At 31.4% G+C, this 18,590-nt stretch overlaps 1 protein-coding gene across 22 annotated transcripts in view; it reads left to right on the top strand.

Annotated features, from left to right (window-relative positions):
- LOC145243881 (kinesin-like protein KIF13A) overlaps window positions 1–18,590 on the top strand; it is a 1,028,209-nt gene that overhangs the window by 964,854 nt on the left and 44,765 nt on the right. For 19 of the 22 annotated variants that reach the window (XM_080106966.1, XM_080106962.1, XM_080106977.1 and 16 more), the window contains one exon: window positions 11,665–11,718. The exons of the other annotated variants lie outside the window; for them this stretch is intronic. In XM_080106966.1, the coding sequence (XP_079963092.1) occupies window positions 11,665–11,718 (54 nt within the window). The remainder of the gene's footprint in view (window positions 1–11,664; window positions 11,719–18,590) is intronic. 22 annotated transcript variants of the gene reach the window in all.

Below are 18,590 nucleotides of genomic sequence, written 5' to 3'. Positions count from 1 at the left end.
CAACTAACCAGACAAGCAACAAAATCCCACCACTTCACTGTAGGGATCCCAAGATGTGAGAAAGCTTTTTATTGTAACAGTTTCTTTCCTCAGACTTCTTGCCTTTGGAATTTCCTTCCTATTCCCTAACTCTACCAACATGCAGAAATTTAAATGTAATGTGAACAAACGTCTTGCTACATAACTCCCTCTTAGGATACCCTCTATAAAGCTGATCCCTAATTTACAGTAGTTCCTTATGCCTCAGTGACAATGTGGGTGAACAAAGGTTTAAAAAAATCCTAGTGTTTCAGATATAGACCTCTATAATCTTATATATTCTGAAACCTTACCAAGTGTACTTGGATAATTATATTTCATTCTGATCCAAGCTAGTACAGAATCATCATGAGGTCTGTGTTCACTCTTGACATCCATAGAAAGAAAATCTTTTACAAATAAAACTCATGTGTAGAACAATGGAGACTTATTACAGTTTTAAAGGTTTTATTGGGGAGAGAAGTTTGTTCATGAGGGGGAAGACCAAAAATCAATTCTTTAAGAAAGAAAGAAATTTAATTCCTTCTTACTAGATTTTCTTAATTAGCCTTAAAAATGATTGGCAAACAGATAATATTGAGGAAGTATTCACTTTGATTGTCTGGCACGTCTGCATTGTTACTTCCACAACTCCAACTACCTCAAAACTCTGTCCCAATCCTTGAACACATAATCATTTTTTCATGTAGTTATCAATATCTGCTTCTAGTGTGTTTTGTCTAGGGAGCTGACCTCTGAACCCTTACATCAATCATGCTAGGTGCACTGGGTTCATCTCTGTTCGTCGCCAGGTCGTTCCGACATGTCCTTAATGTAACACTCCCAAAATTCATACTAGTTAACATAATTTCTACTTACCAGTCTAGGGTCCCATTATATAAGAAAGTAAAATAAGAAAATGAATTTTAATAAAGTGTTCACATCTCTCCTGTGTCAACATTATTGAACGCCAGTGGCAAGTGGAGATTCAGAATGACTGGAAACAGTGCCGATATAAGCAGAAAGCTCATACAGTGCCTAGAATTCCCAAATGGTCACCCAACTGGTGCTAGCCAGGCTCAACGTTGCTTGACTTCGGTGATCTGACGAGAACCGGTGTGTCAACGTGATTATGCCATACATATATACGGCATATATATACATAACTTTTACTAAGTACATAATGAGTATTCAGGATGAATACTTTCATTTATTTGGCAAGTGTTTTGTTGATTTTCTATACTGCTTTTTGTTGCATGTTGTGTTATAGCTGTTCTTAATTTCTAAACTACAAAGAAACAAAAATATATTCTTCAGTAGGATAGGACTTTTTCATAAGATTTTAATGAAACGGATATTGTGTAGACAAAAAACACAATCTTTTGGATTATAAAATTTTTGTTGTATTGTTCAATGGGTACCAGTGGTGGGCCTAAATTTTTGGACCCCTGGTCGTTGAAGTGTTGAAGGGGCCCTAAAAAATACAGAGATGTGACAGGAGGTGGCTATTCGCAATCAACAATAAGTTCTTTATTGCTCTGTGGTAGCTGATACTTTTGAAAGAAATACAGGGAATTGGTCTTCTGCATCGTGAGTTACATGAACAAGTGATAAATCAAGACGTTGCCAACCACCTCAGTGGCAAGCAATATGGATTTTGACCTGCTACATCTGTAGCTGATGTGCTGACTGATATCATACAGGATCAGTGAATCTATCAATAGGAGATTTGTTCCAGGGGTGATAATTCTTGGATAGTAAAGGCATTTGATACAAACGTTTGGTTTCACGAACTTGTTATCTATAGAATATATAGAAATCTCTCAAGCATCAAATCTTTTCTTTCTGATAGGTTTATAAAAGTAGTTATTGAAGGCAAAATATCCAACGCAATAGAATCAATGCAGTCAACACTGTAGTGTAACTTTTACGAACACGTACTAGACAATAATTATTACAGCCTCTTTAGATTCTGGAAATGAGATTATTTGAAATTGAAATAATTATTTTCTGGTATGTGTTGGTATAATTTAAATTAACTCAAAAAAAGTGTTCAGGTTTGTAGAGCTTAACATTTATTGATTTCTGGGTTTGATTGGAGATAAATTTTTACTGAGGAAACGTTTTGAAAAATGTATCTTGAATTTCTTGTTCATAAAACTGATATAAAACACTTTTAACCAATCACAGAAAAAATCAGCAAGGAAAATATTTTAATTGAAGAATATAAAGAGTTGTCTCCCCTACAACTACAGTTTTATTTCTTTTCTGCATAAGTGTGTGTGTATATATATATATATATATATAATGTTGTAATATGTTAAGCTTTGTTGATAGAAAAAAAAGGGGAGATTATTAGCAGTGAAATGATGGAAAATTCCAGTCTTTGTGGTTCTTTGTTTTTGTGTTCTTTGTTGTTTAACTTTTCAGTACTGTGCTATTGTTGTGGATGTAATCCTATTTTTGTGATAGTTTCGTTTGCTTCTCTTGAGTTATTTCTAGTTGTTTTGTATCTCTATACTTGATAAAAGTGCATTCCAAAAGCATTCAATGGGACGTAGTTTTCTTGTTTTGCTCTTACTGCTGTAGTCTCTTTCCTCTTGCAATAAATCTTGAGATAGATTCAAAATCAAATGAAATGGAAAATAATATTTAGCATAAAATATTGTTGCTGTGCAGAAAGTTAATAATTTACGGCCATTATGTAACCTTAAAATAAAAATGTTGCCTGATATTGGAACGTTATACTCTTATTAATAAACAATGTATAACTTTTAACATCATAATGGCATTTCTAGTAAACTTTATGATTAAAGCTGGAATTCTAGTTTTTGGTTTCGATTTAGCTGATTTTAGCTTTTGAAATCACTATTGGGTACAATATAATCATCAATAGAGAATTGGCTCTATAATAATAAATATAAAATATGCATACATTAAAATATCAAATTTAATCATATCTTACGACAGGGCAATGCCAGGTGGCCTGCTAGTTAGATTCTAAATTTGTTATTCAATGTTCAAATAGATGTAAAAAAAATTTGTCTAATTATCTAGTTAGCATAATTACTACGATTTATTTTATCATAAACAATAAAAAAAAAACCTTTGTTTAAATTATAGTATTTTCATTTAGAGATATTTATTGTTCATTATTTGAGTTTGAAGATTACTATCTTCTAAACATTTTTTAATTTGCAAAAGCCTTTTCTCATAAATTTTACAATGATTTTTTTTTAACAAAAATTTGCTTTGGAGGATACTAAAGCAAAATATGATTTGGTAGTTTTTGTTTTATGCTGACAAACACGCATACAATTTCCATTTATATAATTGAAGGTAAATTAGCAAACACTTTGCTTATTATACATTTATTTTATTGTAAACTAGCATGGTTATCTGATATTGCTCAGAAACCTGGACAACAAAATAGAAAAATGATAAAGTATGGCATCTTTTTTTTTTTTTTATCTTCTCTCTACCTCCCACCTTTCTTTCCTATTCCCTCTTTTTTCCTCTCCATCTCTCTATCATAAGTGTCATTTCACATAAAATATCCCTATTTACTTGCCTTCCTACATGGGAAAAGTAAGACATAAGGTTAGTTTTTTCTTTTTTTTTGATTTGTGGGATATCCAGCTCTCCTAAAAAGGGCACTCTGGAAGGGACAAAAATAAAAATTCCCTCTCTTCCAATCAAAAACCAAAATGGATACTAGACTTTGATATTAGCTTAAAGATTAATAAAGGATGGCTTGGGAAAGGCAAAGATTAAGGAAGTAAACCCTGAGAAAAAATCCGATTTGAAGTCCCAATAAGAGGATGGTTAAGCACTGCAACACCTTTTCAGCAACTCCTGCAGCTGCACTGGCTCCGATTGTATTGGCTTGTCTTTCCAAAAATCGATTTCTAAAAAATCTTTTAGAGTTATTTGCCCTTTTGGAACATAACTAAAAACTATCACCTGATAAAATAATTTGGTAATCTCAATAAATTTCTAGCTTGAAATAATAATTTCGAGTAGTTAGAAAAATGTTTCTTTTATTATTTTTTTTAAATATTAAAAAAAAAAAAAAAAACACTTACGAAAAACTGAAGAAAAGATTTCACGTGTTTGTTTTTATTATTCTATAAACGGCTATACAGAAATCAGTAACTGTGACCCACCGAAAAAAAAATAAAGGTCTACTTTTTTTGGCCTAATACGTTTAAATAGGCTTTATAAATAATATAAAAGAAATTTTGAAAAGAAAGAAAATTAGCATTTTAGAGTGGGGGATCACTTTTCCATATTAGTTTAACGTAAAATGAGCACCCACATTTTGGCCACCAAGCGTTCAACGAGACATGTCACCTCTAGCATTTTTTCAAGTTTGGCTATTGGATGGAGGGGGGAGGCAAAACATGACATGCAATTTGTTTGGGGTTTTTTTTGGGTGGTGGTGGTGGGGCGGGAATTACATTTAAAACATAAAATAACAATAAATTTAATTAATTTTTATGGGACCACTCTGTACTTTCACCTAACAATTTCAGAAACAAAACGCACCCCAAAATATGACAAATTATATTGGGGGGGGGGGCATTACAATGACGAAAAATTTCATTTGTTTTTGGAATTAATTTTTGGTAGATTTTCATTTTTTTTAGGGGTTCTGCCTACTTGGCTATTTTTTTTTTTTTTTTTTTTCGGTCGCATGGGCATTAGCTGCTATTTTTATTGAAACAAAAGTTGTAATGATTTATTTGTAATTATTTATTGGGGGGGGGGGTCTTCACAGTGCTTAATATCTGGAGAATAGTTACTTCTTTTTGTATCCCTTCTGCCGAAATATCTGGTGCAGAGGTATCACATACTTCTTTTTGGGGGCGATTACATTTACATGTTTTTATCCGTTCTTTTATTTTTGGAATTGTTGTGGGGGTATCCATGTTGCCTGTGATGAAAATGATTAGTATAGCAGGCGTGTTTCAAACGGAACTTCATGTCAACCCAGGCAATGCCGGGTACCCATGCTAGTATATATATAAATATACAAATCTGATATAAATTGCAATACATAAGTTGCTACTAAATAAGGATTTTCAGGCATACTACCTGACGATCATTGTTTGGTGAAACATGAAATCATAAATTTGTGCTTATTTGAATTTCATGATAATGATTCTAGCTGTAATTGAAATACTATCCTTTTTCTCTTTATCTTTCTCTAATTATAATTGGACCTCTTTCCCCTTCTCCATTTTTTTTTCTTCCTCTTTAATGGCATAATTCTGTATTTTTGTCACATTGAATAATAGTTGGTCATTGTTCTGCATTCTGATTGGGGGGGGGGGGGTTCTTCATATGAGTATTTCTACAACTCTTTACAAAAGTTTACAATAATCTCTCATGAATCATGACTAGGATGAGTCTAGAGCAGACTGACCCCTGCCAACAAATTCTTTGTTTAGCCATCCTTTTAATTTCCAACTTGAAGGATATTTCTCATTTAGTCTTTTGTAACCTTACTTTACTCATTCACAAAAAATCGAAACACATAGCTCGTTTATATATATATATATATATATATATAAAGCTGAACGTCTGTGTGTGTGTGTCTGGTCACGAATAGGCTCCTATATGCTTGACTATTATAGAAACTGATCACATATAATGATAGAAGATGTATCGAGACACAGGAATGGGTATGTTTGATCTGGCATAATGATGATTCATTAAAATTGTGGGTTCTGCATATGTGCCTAGTCCACAAAGTATGGAAATAAAAAATTTAAAAATTAAAAAAAAAAACGTTTACAAGTGTTTTTGATATAGATGTACATAATAATACTTTGATAAGTACGTTTTAACTTTAATAGGGATGGTATAATAAAATTGTGGGGTCTGCGTTCGCGCCTGGCCTCCATAGAATGGAAATATGTCACAAAGTTTAACAATTTTTTTAATATAGATCCACATAATATTGTGATGAGTGTTTCAGTGTGAACAGGTATGGTATAATAAATTATGGGGTTTATCTATTTTATTTTTACTTTCATCATATTTTGCTTTGGTTTTGATACCCCCAAATTCGAAGCTATCTCTTTACAACCCTTCCTTTTCATAACCTATCATACTTTCATAAATCAGAGTCCATTTTCTGTAGGCTGTTTTTGAACCCAGTCAACGACGGTTACTTTTGCTAGTATATATATATATATATATATATATATAACAAAACTTTTCTTTTAAAATTATTTTCATATGCCCTCGCTCTCATCAGAAATACAAGTGCTTACATATTGACTGGCTGCAGTGGATGGTGTTTGTTTTTTTTTTTTTTTCAAATATCTCCTTTTTTTTTTTTGTTCGCTTACATTTTCTAAAGCAAATTTAGCAACTTTTTTTAAATTAAATTTCTAAAAGTTAATGTGTAATACGTTTCATTCGAATTACATGGATTAATAACAGGAGTAAAGTTCATGTGTGTATATTTCTCGCATCAATGTAACTTATTTTTTTTACTTTTGTTAATGGAAAGAAGCATGGATTACTTTGGTCCTTTAAAATTTAAAAGAAATTTGGAAGCATTCAAGTTGTCAAACGAAAAGTCATTTAAACTGACTTCAAAATCCTTATTTATTGCAAGTTTTCAAAGTTATTTACATCAAATAATTTTATAAATAGATATTAAAACAACAATTTTGTTCAATTGATAATTTAATGATCAAACGATATTATGATTAAATTATAAAATTAAAAAGATAACTTTAAAAAACCATAATTTAGTAAAAAATAAAGAAAAAAACAGCCTAGTTTAACAAAACATTCTGTTGAATTTAATTTTGTAATCAAATTTTTGTAGAATTTCTAAAATTTCGTTTCACTTTTTGCTATTGCAGTTTTGATTTTTATAAATATTCAATTATTAGTAAGTGAAAAAAAATGTGTATATCACAGAGGTGAGAAATATAAAAATAAGAGAAGTAGTTGCACAATCAACATAAAGATAAGGGTTCACTTAGAATTCAGTAAGCAGTTTTTTTTTTCTAATGACATCAACATCCCCTATCAGTCCTTCTTGAATGTGGATATACATTCAAATCCTTATCAGCTTAAAAGCTTCACAGCTATCTTTTATTTTCATATGATCATCATTACAAGGTCGCTGGGAAAATGGTGGGATCCTTCTATCACTCCAGTAGATATCTCATTCCCGATGCAATTCTATATCCTATGATGGAGTACTGTTGCCACATCAGCCTGGTAGGCGATGCCCTCTTCTCTTCCCTGCAACCTCTTTCCTACAGAAGAGACATTGTGAGCCTGTTTCTGCTTTATCGTTATTTCCATGGCAAGTGCTCGTCTGAGTTCCAATCTATGGTCCCCCCCTCGCCATTCTTTCACGAAAAACACCCGTTTAGCTGAAAACACTGTCAATAATTTTTTCTACTCTTTATCTGTGCCTAAATCGAAACATAGATTCCATGAAAAAAAGCTTCTTTCTCAGAACTGCACGCCTATGTAACTCTCTTCCGTTAGTCTGTTTTCCAGCTGACTACAATTTGGTTGTCTTCAAGTCCAACGTAAACAAATTCTTGATGAGCCGTCCTATTAAATAATCCAATTTACCAAATTTCTGCTACTTACGATTACTAAGAAATTATCCCATTGACTATTGTACACTCAATAACCCTTATCCTCGAGTGGCCTCCGGGCCTTGATAAGTGATGACCCCTTTGTAAAAATATATATGTATATATATATATATATATATATATATATAGCAGTCCCTTAATCACTAAGGTAATACTTTGAACTATTGGACAACCAACACATATGCCCTTGGTTCAAGTAGACTATGCATTATGAATGACATGATTTACTCTCTCTACTAGACATGTCATGACTATACAGATAGGCACTGTGCCTGACAAAATAAAAGCCTATCTCATTTTGGACTTTTTCTTTTCCAATAAACCTACCAAAGCTTTAACAGTTTACCCTACTATTTATCTCATAACTGAGAGGAAGAAAGAGGGTTCATACCTATTATAACGCTATTAGTAAAAATGGTGCTCTACCTCTGATAGAGCTTCAACACGGTACACAGTTGGTGTTAGTAACTACCCTCCTCCACCCTTACATATGATTGCATATACATGCACACAATTTTTTTCTTTAATAGATATATAAATAAGATGCCTAACCCCATATTGGCACTTTGTGATTTAAAATGATTGTATCTTAAAATCACAAAAACAGATAAAAAAATTTGGTTAAAAAATAACCCAAATGGCTTTGCACTCTTTCATTTCCCTTTCTCCAAATCCAAATTTCCAGATTTCTTCTAAAAATATTTCTTGAAAAAAAAAAAAAAAAAAAAAAAAAAAAAAACCGGCCGGGGTGGGGGCAAAGACTGTTTCAACATTTTAGATTTGTTATTGGGCGAATTTTTTTTTTTTTTTTTCTTTCTTGCTTTTGGAAAACTTCTTATATTTTGAAAGATATCTTTTCTTGGATTTGAATGATAAAACTCCGATAACTTCTGATGCTTTCAAAGAATTCCAATTCCAATATCAACACGCCCAGTACAACACCATATCTACATTTGTTGTGTTGTCAAATTTTTTTTTTTTTTTTTGTATATATTTTTTCCACTTCTTTTTCCCACAGACTGTGAACTGAGCTGGTGCCATGTTTTAATGCATGCCTTTTATTGCTCTATGGAAATTTGATCAACATTTTACAGGTTCCAGATTCTGTGGAAATATGGGAGAACCAAGTTCCCTCTCCTTTTATTGACTGCTGTCTCCTTGTTTTTCACTAGTGAAAAGGCAATGTTATCATTATTCTCTTTTTAATACCAACCTTGGTCTTTTTATAACGGTCAGAAGAAACAGATGCTTTATAAACATGCTCAAGAGACCAGAAAAAATGGTGTTAAAGCATTCTTGATTGTCCAACCATGATTGGCAATCAATGCCATTTTCGTATGACATTGGAACATCACTCTAATTTATCTTCAAATTTCCAGGCGAGGTTGCAAAGCCCTCTTTTTCTTGCCCTCCACCTCAAAAAAACTTATTCCTCAAAAAACTTATTCCTCAAAAAATGGATGATGGAAGAATTTAAATTCTTTATCCATTTATGTCTCTTTGTTGTTCTATGTTTGTAGATAAAGATGAATGTCTTTTATTCAATTTGTTTCTTTGCTACTCATCCTCATCTTCTCCCGTCTACTTTTCCTCTCCCCCAACGTCTACTTTTCCTCTCCCCCAACGTCTACTTTTCCTCTCCCCCAACGTCTACTTTTCCTCTCCCCCAACGTCTACTTTTCCTCTCCCCCAACGTCTACTTTTCCTCTCCCCCAACGTCTACTTTTCCTCCCCCCCACGTCTACTTTTCCTCCCCCCCCAACGTCTACTTTTCCTCTCCCCCAACGTCTACTTTTCCTCTCCCCCAACGTCTACTTTTCCTCTCCCCCAACGTCTACTTTTCCTCTCCCCCAACGTCTACTTTTCCTCTCCCCCAACGTCTACTTTTCCTCTCCCCCAACGTCTACTTTTCCTCTCCCCCAACGTCTACTTTTCCTCTCCCCCAACGTCTACTTTTCCTCTCCCCCAACGTCTACTTTTCCTCTCCCCCAACGTCTACTTTTCCTCTCCCCCAACGTCTACTTTTCCTCTCCCCCAACGTCTACTTTTCCTCTCCCCCAACGTCTACTTTTCCTCTCCCCCAACGTCTACTTTTCCTCCCCCCCAACGTCTACTTTTCCTCTCCCCCAACGTCTAATACTCCTCTCTCCCCAACGTCTAATACTCCTCTCCCCCCAACGTCTAATACTCCTCTCCCCCCAACGTCTAATACTCCTCTCCCCTCAACGTCTAATACTCCTCTCCCCCCAACGTCTAATACTCCTCTCCCCCCAACGTCTAATACTCCTCTCCCCCCAACGTCTAATACTCCTCTCCCCCCAACGTCTAATACTCCTCTCCCCCCAACGTCTAATACTCCTCTCCCCCCAACGTCTAATACTCCTCTCCCCCCAACGTCTAATACTCCTCTCCCCCCAACGTCTACTTTTCCTCTCCCCCAACGTCTACTTTTCCTCTCCCCCAACGTCTACTTTTCCTCTCCCCCAACGTCTACTTTTCCTCTCCCCCAACGTCTACTTTTCCTCTCCTCCAACGTCTACTTTTCCTCTCCCCCAACGTCTACTTTTCCTCTCCCCCAACGTCTACTTTTCCTCTCCCCCAACGTCTAATACTCCTCTCCCCCCAACGTCTAATACTCCTCTCCCCCCAACGTCTAATACTCCTCTCCCCCAATGTCTACTGCTCTTTTTTGTTGTCCATGTGACAATTTCAAAATTGATGAGTTGTTTTCTTTTATTTCTTTTAATATTTTTTCTTCCTCTGCCTTTTTGTATGAGCTAAATCTCCCTGATTCTTTTCAGGTTAGAGAATCACTCCTGCCTCCCACTGCGGTAATGGCAGCAGAAGCAATGGTACTAAATGCAGGGAGGGGCTAGATGATGCCAAAAGAATTTTTTAAATATATTTAAAAATTAATATGGATGATGATAAATTATCTTTCAGAGAATTTTGCTTTAATATCAACAAAGTTATGATATATTTTCAGATGATCTAAGCTTAATTATCTTTCTTTTAATAGAAAAAAAAACATTTAAATTTAGCATAATAAGATTTAGCTGTTTCTTCTAGCTCCCTGTCACTTCTGAAGCTGACATTTTAAGTATTTTAAAAATATTTTATTGACTAATAGGCATTTTATAAAAATTGTGTTGCTTTCTTTCCCATAAAAACATTTTTGTCATTGTGGAGTTTAAAGCACTCCATTGTATTACCTTTTCAAAATATTTACAATGCTTTCCATGTTTAAAGCTGAGTTACATTCTTGTCTAAATTAAAAGTTTGGAATTTAAACTTTTTTCTCATTTGCTCATAATTCTGGTTTTCTCAGGCCTCTCAACGTTTTTAAAATAAGAAATTGTAGAGATAACAATGCTGTGAAAAACTATAATTTTCATGTTTTAAGGAAACAAATTGTGTTTAGAATCGATTCAAATGACTTTAATGTCTTAAAATCTTGATAATAATTAAAATTTCTGGAGACCCATTAAAATGACTAATTTTTTTGTGAATCCATTGAAATAATTTAAATTGTTTTCGTGGGTCCATTTAAAGTGATTTTATTTTTTTTGTCGAGTCATTGAAATGATTATAAGTTTTTTTGTGGACCTATTAAAATGATTTTTATGTTTCAATGGTCAATGACTTTTTTATATCAAGCAATGAAATCATAATCTATTGCCTTTATAAAATATTTTTTGTAAATTTTAATAAAATTTAATGATGAAAATGCTTATAATTATTAGCTTTTAAAAGAATAGGGAGCAATAGAAATAGTCAAATCAAGCTCTTTTATACATTTAAGATTTAAAAGAAAAATATAATTAAAAATATTTTTTATCAATGTTTGTCAACCAATAAATTTAATTTCTATTAATTTACCAGCAGTGAAGCAAACTCCCAGACTTTAAAAAAAAAAAATCGCCCACTCATAAAGTTAACAAAAACAAAACGATTTCAACCTTAAAATTTATAATCAAATATTTCAAGCGTCTTTTATTGTTTTCAGCACGCCCAAACTTTTTGAACTTGCGCAGTAACACCCAGGGTAACACTGCTAAGCGTACGTTTAAACTCTTTCCTTCTCACCCTGCTAGTTCACATTATTATTAATTTATTTTCATATATATATATATATATATATATATATATATATATATATATATATATGTCCACATACACAGATATTGCATGTCTAGTTGTCGTCAATTATTTATTTGCTTAATGTTTTCTTTTACTTAATTTCTTCTTCATCTTATATGCGGATATGTTTCTTTCTTTTTTAAAGAATATTCACATAATTTATTTACATTTTCACGCATGATATAAAGAATACAGGAAGGAAAAAAAGTCACAGAAAAAAAAAAGGATTATTTCTTTATCTATTTTTAATATAAGCTATCTCTCAAATTCTCACTTTCATTATTAATAATACCCCTAATTTGAAATCTAACCATGACCACCCTAAATAATTTGGTCTGATTAGCGTGATGAAGACAGTCAATTTTATTACTTTAATTGACAAACCCGAATATTTGTTTGCTTTCTTTTCTAGTCAAAACTGTGACTTTTTTCTGTAACTTTATTATTGCCCACTTTAAATTAATTGTGACTTTTTTCCTGGGGCTTTATTATTGACCACTTTGTATAAAATCTATTTTCCAGCATGTTCACTTTTAACTACCTCTGTTGTATGTTCTCTCCTTCTTTCCCTCTCTCTAACTTTAACGGCTCATTAGTTTAATAGTTTTTACACTTAATTTTTTAGATGCGATTAAGATTTTTTACTAAAAATGTTATCACTGTTAATAGTTGAAAGATCAACAGCATTGGAGAAAAAGAAAAAAAAAGTGAACGTTTCTTTATACTTTGAGAAGTCGATACACCTTTAGTAACTTCCTATCATGCCAACCTCAGACTATTGAATCATACATTGTTGGCTTCGAATCTAAGACGGGCTTCTTTCATATGCAATCACACAGAATCCTGTCCAACATGGTGACCACTTTTCGTTTTCTGATCCAAGGGGAATAACCCACAGCTGTCCTTAACAACCAGTGTCATTTTCCTTCGTTTCTTTATAGTACTGACACATTAGTAACAAAAAATAGTTTTATAAGTCCAAACACTTGATTATTTTAATGGTAATGTTTATACCTTTTTCTTTATCATTACTATTAATGTTAAAGTTTTAAACTCCCTCAACATATTTTACTAGTTTTATACATATATATATTATGCCCCCCCCAAAAAAAAGTTTTGCATTTTATTTTACTTTTATTACGTGTTAAACGTGGACTTTCTCATAAAAGAATGAGAGAAGTCAGTGAGAATAACCACCTTTTTTAGAATTTGAATTTCGAAACTTGCTTTAATTATATTTTATATCAAGAATTGTTAATGTCTCTATTTACTTGTCTCCCATGAGGGCAGTTAGACACTAAGTCGGTTCTTAATGTGGGGGTAAAACCAGTTTCCCAAAAGGGAAACACTGAAATGTGACAAAAATTTAAATTGTTTCAGTCTAGAAGGAGTTCTCCTAGGACAGAATAGATAAATGTAGCATCAGAAAAGATACTTCATTTTGCTCCTAGTCAAAAGTTAAATCATGAATGCCGTTACGATAAGGTAATCGACCAACCGATCTTTAAGCAAGCCTATTAAATAATGTTTTAGATGTTGTATACATAAAAACAGGTTCAAAGTTTAATCCATGGTTAAAATGGAATCCATTCTTAATCCTTACTTATAAAATTATCTTATCAAATAGCATATGTGAATATGAATATCCGAATTAACTGAAATTAACTATTTCTCTTGCCCTCTTATACCACGTTGTTTCCACCATTCTCTAATATTTTGTAATATCTGTGAGAATTTAGGGAAAGAGTGACTCTTTTGTCAGCGTTGCTTCTTAATTGATTTATTTTGCCATCTAATTTACATGGTGTGTTCCTACACACCATAAACAAATAAATTAGTAAAATAATAAGTCGCTTTATTTCTAAATTAGTTATGTAAGCAGGATGTCTTAATGGATATGTAACACACAATTCAGGAAAGTCGTGTTTGTGATCCGATGGGTCATGCGTACATCGGAGAGTATTATTTAAATTATTGCACATTGTTTAAAACCCAGTGATACGCACGACAATACAGAAGTTACACAGATTAGCATCTTGGAACGAATTCTTGTGTTTCAAACAGCTGTTTTCATTTTAACAAATAGTTGCCTATCTGCTTTCTTGCTTTTGTCATAGATGTTACCAATTTTTTGAACTAAACTTTTTATTTAATCCACTGAAAGAAAATATTAAATCATATACAATATCTAAAAAAAAAAAAAAGAAAAAAAGCAATAAATGAGGATAGTTTGGATTTTAGAAGTTCAGTTTGAAATTCCAAGAAAAGTTATCAGCTACAACAAATGGCATCTGAAGAAGGCCAGAGATTAAGATGGCAGAAATGTTATGAAAATGTCCCAAATTAAGATGAACATGTTAATATGTAAATAACAATAAATAATCTCAGAAATTGCATCAAATATTCTAACTGAACTGTTTGGTAAATTAGAGCAATGTTTTTAAGCTTTCTGAATATGAAGTTTTACTTTATTACAGGAAAGGTTCCTGTAAGATTCAGTTATAAGTTATCTCCCTTTATCAGATCTTTTTACTAAGATACAGGAACGAGGCTTTAGTCTCTTTCTCATCATAAAACATTAATAAAACAGGAAAGCAATGCTATGTGCGTTCTCTTCAACCGTGTCTCAATATATTATAATTGCAGGACAAAATGAATGTTAGATCTAACTTTTGAATTTTCCTTCTTCCTTTTTTTTTTCTTCTCCATTAAACTCTGACCTGTCCTCGTTAAGAAATCCAATTAGCCCATTCTGTTCCAATTACTTCTCCACAATAATTATGCCCTGCCCATACACATCTACATCCTGCTAAATTCTTTCCTTTGATATATATTCCTTACACTAATAATATTCTTTGTGTTCAAAAATTGGGCTTTAATTTGGAGAAATTGTTAATTAACAGCTGTGATTTCATGAAAGTCAATAAAATTCAAACAAGCAGAATTAATTATTTTTGTCTTGTCATCAATAAATACTTCATTAAAAACAAAAATGGAAAATTTAAAAAAAATGAAATGATTAAGTTTTTTTCATAAATTGAATAATGATTTGGGAGTCATTTTACTTTTTATTTTTTATTTTTATTAAATCGTTTTTGCTTTTCTTAAAAATAGGATTTTGAAAGTTCAATTTAATTACCACAGTATGGTTTGTGCACTAAATTATTAATTATCAATAATATAACCAATTTTGGTAGGGTAATGTTTTAATCTCTATTTATAAAATGATTGAATGAAAATAGATATCAATCTCTTCTTCATGTGTTAAGATTTATGAACCAGTTTAAAGCTAGAAATGACTTTTTAATGAACAGTTTTAAGCCCGTGGAAATTTTAAAGGGTTACAAAGTAATTGAGCTTCTTTTTTTTTTTTTTTTTTTTTCTTTTTTTTAACTATTAACAAAAATTTATAATATCAAACTTATTTACCAAGAAACCAAAAAAGCATTCTTGTGGATTTAATATAATTAAATTGTTTTAAAAATAGTTTAAAACTTAATTTTAATACTATATGCTGTTGGATTTTTTTATTTTAATAAGTAATTAATATTAAATTTTTTAAAAAAGTAATAACTTGTAAGTCACATAGATGCAAAAAATACCCATGACCACCAGAAAAGTGTTCAAACAACTTTATCAATAAACAGATGCCGCTAACCATTAAATGGTGAACAGTTAAATTTTGTTTTTATCATTTAGTTTTATTTGTGGACAAATAATTTTGCAATTTTTCCTAAGATTAACATAATCCTGTGACCAAATTGATTACCAGCCATCTTGCCTTGGCATGTCATCGGGTTTTAATAACAGTTTCAGAAAATGATACATTGTGCAAAAGTCTTCTGTCACTGTAATTTAATGATATACAGATGACTGTGTGACTTCATTTTTTCACTGCAAATTTTAAAGCATAATGTTCGGCTACCATGTAAATGTAAAACTGATCAAAAAATATGGCTTCAAATTTACAGAAAGGAGACAAAAAAAATGACAGTGGAGAAAATGTATGAGATGATGATCATCTGTGAAAGTACAGCGAATCGTCTGTGGAATAACATGGAAACTCAATATTTCATAATCAGAACACAGATATAAATCTAGATAGACCTTTGATGTACAAACGGCTCATTATTTTTTCAGAATGATCATTTTTTATTTTAACACTTGACTGCATTTGAACAGCAGACTTGATTGTCAAAAATGTATTTTTATTACATAAGTCCTTATACAGTTATATATATATATATATATATATATATATATATATATATATGGCATAATCATTGATGTTGACACACTAGTACTTGTTAGATCATTCAAGTTAAGCAATGTTGAGCCTGGTCAGTACCAGGTTGATAACTTTTAGGTAGCTTAGTTCAGATTGTAGTAGCAAAAAACACTGCAAGTATCAATTCAGCTCAATGTTTGATTCTTTAGATTAATCAGTTCTATCATATTGTAAATTGGAATCAAAATCATAACATTTATATCAGGTCTAAGAATTCAACATCAATATTTTTGGCAGACAATCGTTTCCAAGCTGAAAGGTTTTTGTTTCATTTATTAATTTTATTATTGTCTCTTCATCAGCATCAATTATCATCGCGATGTAAAGGCAAAAAACATCAACATTATTATGAAGTACATTGTAATTATAAAAAATAATTATAAAACGAACAACATACATAATTAAGCTTACAAAGTAAATCCAAACAGTAAACTCAAAAAATATTATAATATTAAAGATAATATTTATAAAATAATCCTAACCAGATGTAAAAGCTCAATAAAACCAAATAGGAAATAGAGCTTGTAATAAGTACAAGGATTTAATAAAATATGTTGAAAGACACTTTAGCAAAAGTAAGAGTTAAGAACATATTTATTTTTCGGAAATGAAGTGGATTGTCCTTAATCTGCAGATAAAAAAAACATAAGTAAGAAAAAAATAAAATTATAAGGAATGAACATCAACAGAGAGATTTAAAAATAAGATAAATACTAATAAAGAAAAATTAATATATATGAAAAAAGATATATATATATATATATATATATATATATAGAAAAATTGAGAAAAAAATAATTTTTTAAAATAAATAGGCAACAGTATTTTGCTAATATTAAGTTAATAATGTAAAAAAAATCGAAGTTGTAAGATTCAGATTATATATTCTCAAAATTTATAGAGGATCACTCTTGAATACATGGACAAGGCTCCAAAATATACCCATATACATACATATAAAAACATATACGCACACATATGTGTGGTGTAAGTATAATGACATTAAAATGCATCAAAAATAAAATATTGAGGCACAAATTTTAGAGTTACCCAATGATTGCGATTCTACAAAGCCAATAAAAGAAACTCATCATAAATAGCTTTATTGAAAAGGGAGAAAACATGAGAGGTGGTTAAACGGTTAAATCTGCTGCAAATCAGATAATCACGGAAAAGTTTAAAAACAAGAAAATTATTCAATAATATTTCTAAATTAGAAATTATTCCAACAATAAAAAATTTAGCATTTTAAACCAAAATGTATAAGTTCCTGGCCTTGATCATGCCTAGGTTTGGGGTGATAGACCCTCATAACCAAATATTTTCTGAAAGTACATTAGCATATGCACTTGAAAAAATATGCACTGTTGTTATTGAATAGAGAACAATAATATTGTGTGATTATCTTACTTGGATAGGTATATTTCATTTGGATCAAAGGGAGTACAGCATAATCATATTGTTTGCATTGGTGCTTGGTGTCCATATTTTACATATAACTTTAAAATATTAGAAATGAAAAATAATTAGAATGGAAGTGGTAATAAGAGGTTCTGCAGCAGGAATGCAAAAGTGTCCGAAATAATGCTAGGTGTGTGCCTTTAAGACAGGTTAAAGAATATTAATTTACTAAATTTTATTTCAATCACTGACACTTCAACTTCATCCCAACCAATCAATGCTGAATACATCTTTTGTCCCCATCACAAAATTTACTGTTATAAAATGTTTTTTTTTCTTTAAAAAAAAAAAAAGGATAAAAACGTTATGGATTGGGTGCAAAAGGATATACAAGCTGTCATTCAATCCTAGGCAATACAGGGTATGTCTTATAGAAGATCAGAACACATAAATAAATATTATGCTATTTTGGAATTCTTCTTAATCGAGTACTCTGCTGGGGTTATCTCCTAATAACCTCTCACACACACATATATATACTTCTTTAATTGTGTAGGATTGCACAAAAGTCATTTACTTTATTATGATTGTATTATACTATACTTATGTTTTTTGAGATGTCCATCATAGAATACATTTTTTAGAAAAATGTCTCAATTATTATAGGACAGAAGTAAAAAAAAAAAAAAAAAAAAAAGACTTGCTTTTATTTTCCTTGCATCGTTGTGGGGCTTGTTTTGTTGTTTTGGTTGCTTTTTTGTTCACTAATTGTTTTGGTTGTTGTTGTTGCATTCTGCTTTTTACTTTCTTTCTTTTTAGGAAGCTGTGCAAACAAATAATCCTTTTTCTATTATAACCTTTCGTTATGTTGTAACTGTACCCAAATATTTTTCTTCTTGTGGCGATGCATAATCCATCTACATTTCGATTCAGTTTTTAATTTATACAATTATTATTATTTTACTAACTAGGAGTAGTCACACAAGCCATGTTCAAAGATTTTTGTTTGAAAACAACTTGTAGTGTTATTTGGAGTCTGAGTGACAACAACATTATTATTATATTGTTATAAATAATAAAATATGTATTGAAAAGTATTTCAA

The sequence above is a fragment of the Euprymna scolopes genome, chromosome 22 (genome assembly GCF_053919585.1).
Source record: "Euprymna scolopes isolate OS-2025 chromosome 22, ASM5391958v1, whole genome shotgun sequence".
Classification (NCBI taxonomy): Eukaryota; Metazoa; Mollusca; class Cephalopoda; order Sepiida; family Sepiolidae; genus Euprymna; species Euprymna scolopes.
Note: the sequence above shows the minus strand (reverse complement) of the source record. Positions and strands in the feature narration are given on the sequence as shown.